The sequence below is a fragment of the Bos taurus genome, chromosome 26 (genome assembly GCF_002263795.3).
Source record: "Bos taurus isolate L1 Dominette 01449 registration number 42190680 breed Hereford chromosome 26, ARS-UCD2.0, whole genome shotgun sequence".
Taxonomy (NCBI): Eukaryota; Metazoa; Chordata; class Mammalia; order Artiodactyla; family Bovidae; genus Bos; species Bos taurus.
This window is the reverse complement of record NC_037353.1, coordinates 46442825-46459287: the sequence shown is the minus strand read 5'-3', so window position 1 is coordinate 46459287 and position 16463 is coordinate 46442825. Positions and strand designations below refer to the sequence as shown.

Genomic DNA, 16463 nt, shown 5'->3' with positions numbered 1-16463 from the left:
ACAGCATGGCACAGAAAACAAAGTGTGAAAGACGGCAACTGAATTCACTTGTGTTTCAAAGAGGCTGCAGAAGTCTTAGAAGAAAACAGATGCACACTCTGCTCGCAAAGGGAAAGTCCCATGGGACCTTCCAGTGTCTTCTCCGTAGGTCACACCTCGTGTTGACTGTGGACACAGGCAGATCAAAAGTCAACCGATGCCTAAAAACAACTTCTGATGATGGCCTCTGACAGCTCTTCCTTTCGAAATACTAAAATTGTCATCAGAAAGTGAGTTTACACGGTCGATCATCACATTCGCGCTGACTACTTACCTGACCCATGGAGACTCTCTCATCCATCTCCTAACAGAGGAGCCAGCCAATAAAATACAGCAATAAGGTACATTTCACCCACCCTGCCCGGCTCCGGCAGGGGGACATCAGTTTATCTGCAGATGGTGCTCAGCAACCCCCATGTGAACAGCACACAAGGCCCGACAGACAATTCTGAGGGGATGGCTCCTCAGGAGGACTGTCAGTCCTGGGCACTGTACGTGAAGGGCCAGGAGCTTCCCCAAGAGTTCTGGGCCTGCTTCCTGAGCAAGCACAAGTCCCCTCCTGGAAGGAAGTAGAGGTGAGCACCTGGAGGGCAAGAGCGGGGCACTGGGCGTGGGGGTCTCGGGCAGCGCGGGGGTCTCGGGTGGCGCAGGGGTCTCAGGCAGCACAAGGCAGACAAGGTGCAGCTTCCTGAGATGCCACACACGCAGCAGAAAGTCAATCAGCAGGAACAGTCACCTGCTGTGAAAACAGGAGCTTCTGACTGGGTTTCCCAGGCTTCTGACCCCAAAGAATCAACACAGGAGATCCAGAAACCACGCAACTCATCCTTCTTGGAATGGAAGTGGGCACCACTGGTCCCTGCTCCTCCTGTCTACCAAGAAAGTGGCCGCACTTCATGTAAAAAAGAATTATCACAGAGAGGGAAGGAGTCAGACAGAAAGATGGAGGCTGGGCAACACAGAGGACCAGGCGGACCTGCTGCGGGGACACCTCCAGCCACCAGGACGGATCCCGGGTGCACATTTAAGGTCAGCAGGTGAGCACTGGTTGGTAGGTGGGATACATAAAGCAATGAGTCTCGGCCATGCCCACGTCCACAGGTAGAGACACCTCTCAGTTTCAGTGAAGCTGCTCTCGACAACCATGGGGTCACAGAAGGGACAACGGAAAAATGAGGCTGGACACACCTGGAGGCTTGAAATGAGCAGCTTCTTCAGCTACGGTGATCAGGACTGGCCAGATCTAGAGCTCATTTGTGAATACTGGTAAGAGGATACTTCCAGAACACAGGGTCAGGTGCCTGGGAGCCAGTCAAGTCCCTTCTCTGCCACTGTGGGAACTGGGTGGGCCAACGCAAAATCACAGCGTCTCTAAGGTGTCAGTTTCAACTGTTAATGAAGGTTTTAGATGGAACGATAAACACACCCCTACCCAGCTTTGTGAGCTACAAAGTCAGGTCTCTCCAGTGCAGGGCAGGAAGGACGAGGGCTCACGGAGGCACTGGGGAACCAGGAGACACCCCTAGTTGGGGAACTTGGTGAAAGTGAAAGTGAAGTCGCTCAGTCATGACCGACTCTTTGCAACCCCATCGATTGTAGCCTATCAGGCTCCTCCGTCCATGAAATTTTCCAGGCAAGAATACTGGAGTGGGTTGCCATTTCCTTCTCCAGGGGATCTTCCCGACCCAGGGATTGAAATGGGGTCTCCCGCATAGTAGGCAAACGCTTTTACCATCTGAGCCATCAGGGAAGAGGTACCTGACACCAAATACCAAGCAAGCATCAAAAGTGAACCACTTCCCTGGGACATACCTGACCTGTGAAGTTGCAACTTTGTCATGGGTGGACGGGGAGTCCATGAGCCTAAGGTCGTTAATAAAGTTCTCAATTGTGGCTTTCTCAGATGAAACTGAGGTTTTCATCTGCAGGAAAACATTCTTCTTATTTTTTCTTAATTAAAGTATAGTTGATTTACAATGCTGTGCTTATTTCTGCTACACAGCAAAGTGACTCAGTTATATATTGTTCTTCATCTTCTTTTCCATTATGATTTATCACAGGATATTGAATACAGTTCCCCATGCTATATAGTAGGGCCTTGTAGCTTATCCACCCTAAGGGATTAGTTCGCATCTGCTAATCCCAAATTATGGAAGAGACAATCAGAGTGAAAACAGAACTTTCTCTGGAGAGAGCTATTCCTCCAGCCACCAGGTTGGCATAGCCCTCATTCAGACCTCAAGACGCCAGGTCATTGGATATGAGAGACTCACAGTCCAGTCTGAGCTCAGCAGCATCAGGATGGAGGTCCTGGCTCCAATCTGCAGAGCTGGCTCAGCAGGTTACCCAATTAGCATCTCTCACATCAGGACAGACTGCCCGAGAGCTCAGCCTGGACACCTCTGAAGTGACTGCTACCACAGGATGGACACCTCTCGCCTGTCCAGCAAGGGCTGATTGCAGAGAGTCTGGGGGAAAAATAGAGCAAGAAGGCCCTGCACTTGGACAGCTGGCCTTCAACAGCCTTAGTCACAGGCTCAGGACCACAGAAGGAGCCCAGCCCAATAAGGAGATAATGAGATGCCAAGTTAAGCAACAACAGCAAAAGGAACCATGTGTCAAGCATAATTAGATTTTATAAGGTAACGTGGACAGCCTAACCACAGCTTAGAGTGAAGGGAACAGCCATCATTAGGTTCTGTGAAACTAAGAATGGAAAAGCCACAACAGAACCACGCACGGGTGTGTCCATGGCAATGATCACGGTGTAATTGCATGTCTTCACCCCAGAAATTCAAACAACCACGCATGCAAACTGTCCAGGAGGCAGAACCTCTTTCTTCGGCCAGCAGACGTCAGTAGTATAAAAATAATTACAAGCAAGAAGGGAAGAAGCCGGCATGAGTGCTGTAGATCTGCTAATTTATCATTAAGGATAATGCAAAACTGAAAATCGTAAGCGGTAGTCAGTCTACCCAGATCATTCTCTTACACAACCTGTTCTTCAACAGGATGCAGAATTCTACCAGGAAAAGAAGGTCCCAGCTCTCAGGACAACAGGTTAACATCATCCCACACAGCCCAGCCATTCACTCATAGACACGAAATGACAATTTCTACATATATATGCTGTTCAGAAAACCATACGGGGGAGGGAGGGAGGGATGACTTAGGAGTTTGAGATTAACATATATTCACCACTTTATAAAACAGACAGCCAACAGCAATACTTGTTCCAACCAAGCACAGTATGGAACTCTATATTCTGTAATAACCTGTAATGGAAAAGAATCTATAAAAGAATAGAAATACATATATGTGTGTATAACTGAATCACACTGTTGTATACCTGAAATGAACACAACATTGTAAATCAACTATACGTCAATTAAAAAATAAAGGTTTTTTTAAAGAAAACAATTCAGGGTAGCCTACATTTCATAAATTCTCTGAATTCAGAGAAAGAGATATATAAGGACAACTCTTAGGCTCCATGAGACAGAACTGATTTCTTCTCCTAGGGTGATTTATGAAGGGATACGCACTGTGGTTAATACCAGGGACTTACCTTCTTAGACTTTTTTCTTAAGGTGTAACCTCTGTACCACCCTAAACAAACACAAAGGTGAGATAGTTAGTACAAGGGACATTACAGGGTCCTAAACAGCACCTGCCCACTGCCTAGAACTCACTATCTGCAGAACCACGGGAGTCAGCCTGTCATAGAATTCAGTCATCCTAAGCTTTGCAGAGATGCTTTGGGGGTTTGTAGAGATCATCTCAAAACCAGGCGTGAAGCCTTGGCAGGGGGCTTCACACAAAGATCTCCAGCTCCTTCGTCTCCATCGGCCGCACATGGTCCTGAGGGTGGCAACCAGCTCCAGGAGAAGAAGCCGCCCTTTGACCACGGAGCCCTGGGCAGGATCCGGGGTGCGCGTTTTCCTGTCTGTCCCTCGGCCGGATGGAGCGGGGTCACTGCCAAGCACACATACCAACACCCTCAGATCATCAGCAGCGGCAGCACAACAGAAATCCTATTGAGAGCCGACTTCCTCCCCCTTTGAGATGGAGGGGGGTCTGGGGGTTGCCGTGCAGCAGTCACATCGCACAAAGTGCTTCTGTGGTGAAGACTCAGCCCCCAACAGGAAGCACCAGGCCCAGGAACACGGGCCCACCTACCCCCTCGGGGGCTGGCCTAGATTCAAGTTCCCATTCTCTCCGCGTGGGAGGGCAAGCAAACAGCAGAAGACAGAGGGAAATGCCCAGTGGAAGAGACATTCAATGCTGGGCAGGATCTGACCACACCCTCGGCCCCTCCGATCAGGCTGAGGGCAGAAATCGTTCCTGCCAATGCTCGGGGGTCACTCACGGCTGGTCACTCACCTGCCAATGACTCTGCCACACACTGAATGTCTCCCGAAACACTTTGAGGGTGCTTCAGGCCACCTCGCTCCAGGAGAGGCAATCAAAAGCCTAGACAAGTTCCACTGTGCTCCCCAGGAGCAGAAGGACATCAGCCCCCAACAGAATGACAAAAAGACTGGGAAAGCACCAGCTGGGTCAGCTCCCAGAGACTAACTAAACACTAGGGTTTTAAAGAAGGCCGAGCACTGAAGAATCGATGTTTCTGAACTGTGGTGCTGGAGAAGACTCTTGAGAGTCCCTTGGACTGCAAGGAGATCAAACCAGTCCATCCTAAAGGAAATCAGTCCTGAATATTCATTGAGAGGACTGATGCTGAAGCTGAAACTCCAATACTTTGGCCACCTGATGTGAGGAACTGACTCTGAAAAGACCCTGACGCTGGGAAAAACTGAAGGCAGGAGGAGAAGGGGACGAGAGAGGATGAAATGGTGGGATGGCATCACCAACTCAATGCCCATGAGTTTGAACAAACTCCAGGAGATGGTGGAGGACATCACATGCCAGAGGAGCCTGGCGTGCTACAGTCCACAGGGTTGCAAAGAGTCAGGCACAACTTAGCGACTCAACAAAGTCACCAATAATAAAGTAACAAACAGTCAAATGCTGGAAATCAGGGATGCGTGAACGAAGATGCCCAGAAACTGCAAATGGACCTGTATTCCACCAATGACCAGACACCTCTCATAAAGCAATGACTTAACAACCAGAGGAGGAGTGGAAGCAGGAAGGGATGGAGTTAAAATCCTCCAGGGATTATGAACAGAAGCTTTCTGAGCATTCAGAAACGAAGCTGCAAATCGCCAGGAGCCTTGCGAAGGATTTGCTAAGACCAAGATTCAACCAGTGAACCCACTTCATTCCTGACAAGGCGACTACACGGTGATAACGGAGCACGGTGGACCCAATGTCGAGGTCTCAGGGCGCATTTGGAGGATTATCTCCTGATAGCCCTCCACCGTCTCCTGGGTGGTTTCCATCTGCCCAGCCCACAATCGGTGCCCACCTGGGTCAGTGTTCACAGACAGAAATGGGAAAAGACAGAGGGTCGATGCAGTAAGCTGTTCAGAAGGCCATATTTAATGTAGAGGACTGCCCACTTTCCTGTGATTTTATCCCTCCCATATTTTCAGTGTTACCATGCCCTTTCTTTCCTGAAATTGACATGGGATAAATGTCCCAGAACATCTAAGGAAACACTTCTAAGGGACGAGAAAAAGACAGAGCCCAAGACAAAAATAAGCAAAGTTTATAAACACTGTAGAGAAGAAACCCAAAAGAATTACATATGTATGAAGAGATGCTCAAACTTACTAATAACCAGATTGAAACACATATTAAATCGACAGTTTAAAACACAATTCACTAGAGTGAGGAAAATTCTAACGCTGCAGGAGTCAGGCAGCCACCGGCACAGAGGAGGGGAGTGTAGACAGCATGACCAGTGTGGGCAGGACCCTTCTTACCCGAAGTATCCATCCCCGCACCCCGGAGCTGCCTCGTATCCAAAGACACTCACACACCTACTGCGCTCCGTGGGGCAGACGCAGGAGGCAGGACGGGTGCCCATCACTGGGAGGGTGGCTAGTGAAACGTGAGGGTCACACAGAGCACTGAGCGCCGGAGACTGCAGCCTTACCAACAGGGCTGTGTCTCAGAACACAGCACTGAGAAACAATGTAAACACAGAAGGAGTGCTTGCGCGTGTTACTTGCTCAGTTGCGTCCGACTTTTTGTGACCCCATGAACTGTAGCCCTCCAGGCTCCTCTGTCCATGCCATTCTCCAGGTAAGAATACTGGAGTGGGTTGCTAGGCTCTTCTCCAAGGGATCTTCCCATGCACTGTGCAGGCAGATTCTTTACCATCTGAGCCAAATGAGCATTACAACCACATTTATATACACAGAAATATATGCGTGCCAGCCAGTACAGGCAACACAAAAATTCACTTCAAACACAGCAGAAGGGTTTCCCAGGAGGGACTAAAAAAAGATGAGGAGCCTTTTTCTTTTCGTTTATGATAATAGATGGTGGTTTCTCTTTTAACACCTTTCCTAAGCAAAAGGAAAACCTAGGGTTTCCCTTCTCAAGAATTTTTGCATGCGTTATTCCTTCCAGCAACTGAACCCCCAGACTATGTGCCAGAGGTCTCACCAGAGAGAGCAAATGTAGAAACAGATTAGACCCAATTATTTCTAACCTCCAAGAGCAGATTCCCCTAGGACAAGCAAGGCTCAAACCACGAGCAAGGGCAGAGACTGGGGATCAAGGACAGAGGACAACCCCTCAAAGGCTTCATGGAGGGCAGCAGGGGGACATGAGAGGATGACCTGGCTGCTGCTCTGGGGGGGACAGGCCAGGCACAGTGAAGCCAGGAGCAGGGAGATGCATGGCTCGTTGAATTAACAAGCTGACTCCCTTCTTCCAACCAGGCCTCAACCAACCAGCTCCAAACAAGACACACCCAGCTCCCCAAGAGACACCCGCCCAACGGCAAGAAGAGGTCAGACGTGGTCCTCAAAGTCAGGGAGGGCCCCATCCAGCCCAGGAAGACGGAAGCCACATACGTGCACATAGCAGAGCGTTTCCAGCAGAAGGACCAGTGCGCGCACACTCAAGCGCAGGGCGGGTACCAGTGAAGACAGGACCAGGCAGAGCGGAGGAGGGGGGCGGCGTCAGAGAGGAGCCCAGGGAGGATCACTCAGACAGAGTCTTTGAGGATGGCTCCAGGTTATAGTTAGGAGGAGAAGGGGGGTGGCGGGTGGGCAGAGCAGCCTCTGCAAAGATCTGCTCACACAGCATCTGAGAAGCCCCCAGCAGCAAGGCTAGGACACACCTGAGGAAAAGGCTGGGGCTCAGGTGAGACAGGGGCTTCCCAGGCAGCGCAGTGGTAAAGAATCCATCTTTCAGTGCAAGAGACACGGGAGATGCTGGTTCGATCCCTGGGTCGAGAAGATCCCCCGGAGGAGGAAATGGCAACCCACTCCAGCATTCTCACCTGGGAAACCCCATGACAGAAGAGCCTGGTAGGCTACAGTCCATGGAGTTGCAAAGAGCTGGACATGACTTAGCAACTACACAGCAATAACCAGGGGTTGGGAATCCGCCTGCCAGTGCAGGCGACGTGGGTTCAATTCCTGGTCCCGAAGATGCCGCCTGCCGCAGGGCAACTAAGCCCAGGCACCTCAACTACTGAGCCCACGCGCTCTAGAGTCTGGGATTCACAAGAGAAGCCACTGCAACGAAGGGCAGCCGCCAGTCGCTGCAACTAGAGACAAGTCCACGCAGCAATGAAGACCCAGCACAGCCAAAAATAAACAAAACCAGAAGCACTTTAAGTAGTTTAGGAATTGCCCTTTAAAAAAAAAAAAAGGACCTAATGCTACACATTGTCTTTATTAAAAAGGAGAAATAGAGCCAAGCAGCAGGAGACTGCCGCGTGATCCTGAAGACAGAAACCAGGGCGCCGCACCTGCGGGCAAGGAACGCCAATGAGGACAGCAAAGGAGCAGAAGGCTGGAGTGACCCATGGGGCGGCCTCGCGTTCTCAGCCCTGCCGACCTTGACCTGGAGCCCTTAGCCCCCAGAACGGTGAGAGAACACATTCCTGTTGTTTAAACGCCCCACCATGCAACACTTGTTACCTCCGCCCCAGGACACCCAGAGGTGGTCTTCACAGGACCTGGAAAGAAAAGGGATGAAGGTGTGTCGTGGAAGAAAACAGATGATGATCGCTTTGAAAAATCCGAATCAAGTTCGAGCGCTGCGTTTTCATCACAAGAGCACTTTCCTAATCTGGGTGCAATGCTGCCCTGTCCCTCAGCACAGCATACACCCCTTGGAGATCCTTCTGGAAATAAGCAGGTGGCAGGACCTGCGCCTGCTTGGGCACTGGAGAGTCACTTTATCAACACCAGGGACCTGGGTTCACTTCTCCTGTCTGACTGACCCTGGACCCTGCTTATAGGCAGGGACATAGGCAGGGGTCCTTATAGAAAGGACCCCTCAAAGTTCCGTCCACCTCCACGGTGACCTGGAAAGTTCTTTTCTTTGCTCTGTGCTCCAAGCCTCCATGAGCCTGAGACGGACAAATTATCCATAACTTGCAGGTAAATGTGTTCTCTGAACCTGAATATAAGGAGTGATCATCTAGAAATTATATTCTCTGGAGCAATCCCAGCAGTATCCTACCCTGAACAGGATCACAAAGAAAAGGGAAATGAAATTTGACAAACAGAAATAAATTTTCTTAGGGGGAAAATGTGGAAGGGGCTGAGAAGAAAAGAAGAGAATGCCACAGGCTAACACAATCCACAAAATTTAAACAGAATGAGAGCAAAGAGCAGGAAAACAATTATTCCACTGTAATCCAATGACAATTAAGTCACCAAGTTTCCCAAAAGCAATGCGTTCCCCCCACGCATTTCTCTGATTGGATTTTAACTAAAACCAAAAAGGCTGTTGTCAAAGAAGGGGAATTGGTTTTCCATTACAGGGTCTTTACAAAGACTGGAATATTGTAATCAACACTTGGAAGATGGATGAGCCCAGAAACCAAATGCTCACTGAAGACTCCTTTATCATGATGTTGGCCAAAATGTCGATGCCTGCCACCATTTTCGTTTAAGTTAAACGTACAAAAAGGATCACTGACTTGCCGAAGGAGTCTCCTGTTTAAAGAGTGCATTCTTCCTATGAAGCAAAGAACCAGAAGTCACAGCCCCCACTACCCGGGGTTGCACAGGAAATTGCTATCTGTTCAGGAATGACGTCACTGTCCACTGTTTATTAACCAGGATTTCAAATGCAGCTGACCCGGGGCAGAAATGAAAAAAAAAAAGATATAAGCGCGTTCTTCACCTGAGATCAGAAAAGTGTCTGAGATGAGAGGTTTGATCCTTAACCTCTAGCTAATTTCTCCGTTTCCTTCCAGCCACTGGCCATATAAACTGGGGGCAGATAAGGCGATCCAACTGTCAGCTGTAAAAACTGAAAATAAGCAGAGGATACCCACGGGCAGCTACTCGTTCACACAGTAAGGAGTATGTCTATTTCTGCATCATATCCGCTTCTAAGCTTACGCCACGGAAGCTGATTTCCACCCCCAGTGGGACATTTTTTAGGGTAAAAGGTGCAAATGGAATGGAATTCTAAGCCAGATGAGGAAGTAAGGGACACGAACATGGGTGTTTTAATGAGTTTGTGTTTCTCCAGGTACACGGGAGCAAGCTGCAGCTTGCCTGATGCAGAAGCTGAACCAGGCATCACTCATGTGCAAAGAGGATTCCGAAGACTGAGTGTGAAGTTCAATCTGTGATTACTACAGGATGTCTGCAATTTTCTCGCCCCGCATCTCCAGCCCACCTCCTCCCGGGAGGGGTCTGGCTAAACCCGATCTGAAAGCAATTTTGCTGTTGGAATTACCAATTTTAATCAGTTCTCTTTATTCCTTTGTTACATGGGAGTCACCCTTCCAACAGGAAATAGAGCCACCAGTGCCACAAGACAATCTCACAAAACATCCAGATGTCAAGCCCATCACTGCTTCTTCTCTGTGCAGCAATAAACCGCAGCATGAAATGAAAGGGGTCCTGTTTTAATGATTTGTGAAACACTAATACGAAAACCAACAGCCTGAAAAACCATGGACACTGGGAAACCACTGTCCCCAACAAGGGCATTTATGGGATAATTACAACAACTGCTTCACTGGACCATATCGCACACAGCGGCAACAATCTTCGTTCACCCCTCAGAAAATGGGGTCACAGATTTTTTTAAAAAGGATTTAAGGCATGATAATTTTGGTTCCTCTCAGGAAATTGTTAACAAGTCTAAGTGAGAACATAAAAAGTCTTACCATTCACATCAAACACCTCAAAACACTAAGCCAAACACTAAACTAACCTTAAATGTATTTAAAAAAAAAAAAACTTTTTTCAAGCAGTTATGAACAGTCAAGATGTATATACATTCATTTGCAAAGAAAGGAAACAACAGTGTTGTAAAATAAGGAAAATGACTATTTCAACAGAAAACTTCAGAGGTTAAAAATTTAGGAGTTTAATTTTAAGTTCATCTTAATTTTTTTTTTTAATGAGTTCAATAACAGAAAACCTCACCACTGCCCGCTCCTGACACTGCGCAAGAAAACCAGAAGTTAAGTGCTTTCCTAACAAGGTAATGATTGGCCCATTAGGTACTGAAAGTGTCCTAACCACACAAAACATAAAAGGAAACACACCAAAATAAATACGCACCTTCGTATGTTTCCAGGATGTGCACAGCGTCTCCTATTTGTAAAGAAAGTTCATCCGCTCCCCGTGCATCATAGTTATAAAAAGCTGTTCAGAGAGAAAACAGCAAAGAAGCTATTAGTAAAGCTGAGATTATGCTGGCTTGTTTTTGCCTGTTTTTAAGACTGAAATATTCTGCCTTTGCCTGGATCATCCTCTCTGATATCCACAAAAGGAGCCTTTTCTTTCAAGGGTCCTCAGTTTAAGTAGAAGAAATTCTTAACCACTTATAACACCAGACAACCACAAGTGGTTTATTGTGGTAAAATGATGTGAAATTTGCCTTTTTAATCATTTTTAAGTGTACACTTCAGTGACGTTACATTCATAATGTTGAGCTGCATTACCACTATCAATTTCCAAAACTTTTTCATCACTCCAAACAGAAGCCCTATAACCATGAAGCAATAATTCTTCACCCCTCCCCCTGTCCACCCCTGATAACCTGTAACCTACTTTCTGTCTCTATAAATCTGATTGCTCCTGCTGACCGGAGCAGGAATCATAGAATATTATCCTTTTGTGTCTGGCTTCTTCTGTGCTGTGCTGTGCTTAGTGGCTCAGTCACGTCCAGCTCCTTGTGACCCCATGGACCATAGCCCGCCAGGCTCCTCTGTCCACAGGGATTCAGGCAGGAATACTGGAGTGGGTTGCCATGCTCTTCCCAGATCTTCCCAACCCAGGGATCGAAACCAGGTCTCCCACATTGCAGGCAAATTCTTTACCATCTGAGCCACCAGGGAAGCCCAAGAATACGGGAGTGGATAGCCTTTCCCTTCTCCAAGGGATCTTCCTGACCCAGGAATCAAACCAGGGTCTCCTGCATTACAGGCGGATTCTTCACCAGCTGAGCTACCAGGGAAGCCTGTGGCTTCCTGTTTTCAAGGTACATGCACATTATTCCATGGATGAAAACCTCATTTCTTTTCACAGCGGAATAACATTTATAATAGGAAGAAAACTGAAGCTATTGTCAACAACATTTCAATTATCACTTCATATACTACCATATATTTCCATTAACGGACTTTTCTACTAGATGACTTTTTCCTGTCTATGAGTCAATGACATGTGGACTGAGAATTCCTTGAAAATCAAATTGATTTTAAAAGTATCATATAGCCAAAGTCGCTATTAAGTCAAAAAAAAAATTACAAAGAGGCAAAAATATGTCTTATGTTAAGAAGAAATCCTTCAAAGGGACAATACACAACACATGTCTGAAATCCCAAACATTTATCTGACATAAAGCAGTTCTGTTCCTCCTAGCTGAGCATGCAAAAGTCATCCCATTAAATTCAGGCCATGCTTTTGCTCAAGAATGGAGATAAAGGGAAATATCACAGTGAAAAAAGGATGTTTACGACTCCCAAATATTCAATTAGCCCACTCTCAATTTAAAAAATTACAGTGATGTTATTCCTTCCCAATGGATTCTACCTTAAAAGATTTTTCAGACTTGAGGTAAATAAAACTCATCAAAGCATTTCCTCGAGCAGGATCAAACTCTCACCCATCCATCCTGAACACCCTGCTGGATAGACTGCCCTTTACAGGCACTGTGACCGGGTCCATCGCTGGAATTCTCCCTGATCTCATGCAAGCATGGGGGGCCCTCCTGCTGACCGACCACCTGGCCTTCCTTCCAACCACACACTCCTGGTCCCTGTCCCTGTTTGTCTCTGAAAGAAAGAATCTGCCCGTCCCTGTGTGTCCCTCCTTATTCTTCCCCCACGAACGGGGTCTTCCCAACAATGCCCCCTCTTCCAGAGGGCCAACTCCAAGTATGCGTTGGCTCTTTCAACCCCTTTCTGCAAAAATGCCCAGCAGCACAGCACACTTCCTGTCGCAGCTCCATAACCAAGCTGCTGAATGTGAGTGTGGCCTCTGGAAGCAGAGAGACGAGGCATGGTACCACCTCTATCCATAACCAAGCTGCTGAATGTGTGTGTGGTCTCCGGAAGCAGAGAGACGAGGCATGGTACCACCTCTATCCCTGTAGATCTGAGTGGCCTCCAGCAAATGATCTAGCTCTCCCTCCTCAGCTTCCCCGGCTGTAAAATAAGGAGACTGATTTCTACCTTATAGGAGGGCATGAGTATTTTGTGTCTTAAAGAAAATAATGCTGCCGACGGCTCTGTTGATTTGATGCATGGGTTGCCCCCTGTAAACAATCATGCTTAGTCACTCAGTCGTGTCTCTTTGCAACCTCATAGACTGTAGCTCATGAGGCTCCCCTGTCCATGGGATTCTCCAAGCAAAAATACTACAGTGTGGTACCATTTCCTTTTCCAGGGGAATCTTCCCAACCCAGGGATCAAACCTGTATCCCCTGCATTGCAGGCAGATTCTTCACCATCTGAGCCACCAGGGAAGCTGTAAACACTCAGTAAATTGTAAAACCTCTTATTGTGTTTGGGGGCATTTTGTTTTTACTGCTATGAAGACTTCTCTTACTACCAGAATCCTTTTTTAAAAAGCCAAAATGAGCAGATTATCGCAACGAACACAAAAATTCTAAAACATCAGTAACCATACATACGTAGAAAATTCTATCTTCCCAGGTATTTTCCCATATTTTCACCCAAATTCATAAAATTTAAATGGCCTCAACTGACATTAATGTTATTGGAAGTTATTAAGTTTATTTAGCATTTTATGGTGAATCTTTTAACAAGAAATAACTGCATTAGAGAAAGGAAGCTCAGAACATATGCCAGCCTCTCCCAGCCCCGAAAAACCACTTCCGAAGCCTTTAGAAATCATAAATGCATTTATCACCATTCTTAACAGCATCCCTGCCAGCACGTCTATTCTATTACTGATGCAGAAAAAAAATAAACACATCAGAAACAATACAAATAAAAGAAAATGAACACATCCACTGTAAATACATTCAGGTCCCTGTGAATTTGCAAGGCCCACACGCAATAGCCTTTAAGCAGTGACCTCTCCATCTCTGAAGTAGGCAGAAAGGCAGCTGTGAAAAGCTCATACAAGAACACAAACAATTCTGAGACTCCCCTGGTGGTCCTGTAACTAAAATTCTGCGTTCCCAATGCAGGGGTCCTGGGTTCAATCCCTGGTCAGGGAACTAGATCCCACATGCTGCAGCTAAGACCTGGTACACGCAAATAAATATATACTAAAAAAATAAATAAAATAAAAGTAGTAGAGGAGCCTGGTGGGCTACAGTCCATAGGGTCACAAAGAGTCGGACGCAATCGAGCATGCATGCACAGCAGATTTAAAGAAATAAACTCAATTGATCAACAACCTTAAAAACAAAGGACAGAGCCATTCCACATTTAACTATGACAGTGTGAGTCACTCAGTCGTGTCCAACTGTTTGTGAGCCCGTGAACTGCGGCCCACCAGGCTCCTCTGTCCATGGGATTTTCCAGGCAAGAATACCGGAGAGGGTTGCCATTTCCTCCTCCAGGGGATCTTCCTGACTATGAAATGAGCCTTAAAGACCCACGATTTCACAGATGAAGGGGAAGGGGGCCTCAGAGAGTTTATGCCATGTGGCCTCAAATGACACAGCGGAGCCTGGACCGCAACACTGGCCGCCCCCGCCCACAGCCTCAACGATACCACGTTAAAGGCAAATCAAAAGACTTGCACATATATTGGTACAGTGTTGAACAAGGAAGCAGGAGGAGGGGAAAGTGTGGTAGACAGAATAATGGCCCCAGAGACGTTCACATCTGAATCCAGAGCCCTGTAAGGCAAAGTGGCCTGTGGCCAGTGAGATGCGCTTAGAGGTCTAGAGACGGGGGGCCCAGGGTAATCACAAGGCTCCATGAGAGGGAGACCAGAGCGTCACACCGAGACATGACCACGGAAGCACAGGTCCGAGTGGAGCAAGGCAGGGGCCGCGAGGCAAGGAACGCTGCTGCCTCTAGACACGGGAGAAGGCGAGGAAAGGACCCTCCCCGGAGCTGCCGGCAGGAACACAGGCTTGCCTGCCACAACCTTGATCCTAGGACTTTTGACCGTCCAGAACTGTAGGGTTGTACATCTGTGATGTTTTAGACCCCTAAGGTTGTAATTTCTTACAGCAGCAATAGCGAACCTATACAAGGAGCTACGTGGAAAACAATTTAAAGGAGGCCTTTTGAGCTTGACTCATTCACTGCTGAGCAGGGCCCCCAAGAGTAAGCATCTGACAAGTCCGAGGGCTGAGGGTCCCCACTTCCTGGGTGATAGAAAAATGAGAACAATACAGTGAATTTTTTCTTAAATAAACCCAAAGGTCTTCAGTGTAAAAGACTATGCCCTACTCTGATCACTTGACCTTTCAAATCTGCCCCTCTTTTGGGAAGTGGTGGGTAGGAGCCGAGACGAGAAAGACCAGAGGCATCTTCTCCTTTACGAAGGATACTGGTGATGGATGGCTTCTGGGTTTTCAAATGTCTTTACGCGACACAGGCACAGGGACGGCGGCCTTGCTGCTGTTTGTCTTCTTTATCTCTCTGGTCTGTTAAGATGCGGGAACACCCCCACAAGAGATCAGGGTCATCGTGCCTCCGTTCACAGCTTCGGAGAGAGTGGCCATCACCTCCCTCTGGCTGGTGGGTGGGCGCTTAATCGATTCCTCCTCCTAAAGCCATTTAGCTTGTTTAATAGCCTGACTTGAGACGGGTGTCGCTGAGTATAAATGGACCTCCACGTGAATCTCTCAATCCTGGACCACAGAGTCCAGCGGAGCAGCTCAACTTGTTATTTGTGTGAAAAGTGAAATGGGAAAAGGAGGTGGACATGAACCCAAGTCGAAGCTCCTTTCTCAGGAGGACACAGGTTTGTTTTCTTTTGGGGAAGGGGAGGGATTTTGTTTTCGTTTTTGTTTTTTTCTCTCAAAGAGCCAGCAGCAGCCCAGAGTGAAGAAGCACATGGATCTTTTTTTCCAAAATAAAAAATGAGCACCCTAGTCCATACTCCACACAGCTAAAATGCATCAGAGATGTTGAAAAGCCAAAGCCATCTCCTCTGCTCAGTCCCCTGATCAACCTAAAAAAAAGCTGCCTGGGAACAGAAGGAAAGAACTGTGGTTCATAAATCAGAGAGGAGGGCTTCTATTCACATCGAAACTTTGAATAACACTGATGGTGACGATACGGCAGATGAAGATGGTGATGATGGTGATGGTGGTGACGATGCAGCCGATGGTGATGGTGGTGAGGGCGATGGTGATGGTAACGACAGTGAGTACATTCTCTGGGCTAGCCGGTGGGCTAAGAGCTTCCCTGAGCCACCTGGGAAGCCCAAGAGCGTCACATGTTCAGCTAATTCAATTTTCCCAACAGTCCTAGGAGATGGAGCTAGAATTCTCCCCATTTCCCTCATCAGGGTTTATAGCAGCTCAGAATCAGCCCATACATGAGCAGCCAGGGGCCCACTGGATGAGATGCCAGAATGCCAAAGCTGCAGGGTCTCTTTCTCAACCCCAGTCCTCTCTGAGCCTTGCCCTCCTGATGGCTCCCTGAAAATTCCAACATCCATCCTGGATCCATGACAGGCAAACATGTCCAGGTATTCCTCAAGTCCACCAGAGTCTAAAACGTCAGGCTAGTGGATTTCACATTCTTTACACAGAATAACCCAAGCTGGGGTAATTCCAGAAATGCAAGACTGGTTTAACATCCAAAAACCAATCAATTAATTTACCACATTAACAACAGTAAATAGTAAACAATCATATGA

General features: G+C 47.5%; 1 protein-coding gene across 2 annotated transcripts in view; it reads right to left on the bottom strand.

Moving 5' to 3' along the window:
• The window catches only part of DOCK1 (dedicator of cytokinesis 1), a 556534-nt gene that overhangs the window by 489451 nt on the left and 50620 nt on the right, over positions 1 to 16463 (bottom strand). For both annotated transcript variants that reach the window (XM_005225872.5, XM_002698580.6), the window contains exons 2-3: positions 10722 to 10805; positions 3608 to 3648 (exon numbers count right to left, since the gene is read on the bottom strand). In XM_005225872.5, coding sequence (XP_005225929.2) covers positions 3608 to 3648; positions 10722 to 10805 — 125 coding nt within the window. The remainder of the gene's footprint in view (positions 1 to 3607; positions 3649 to 10721; positions 10806 to 16463) is intronic.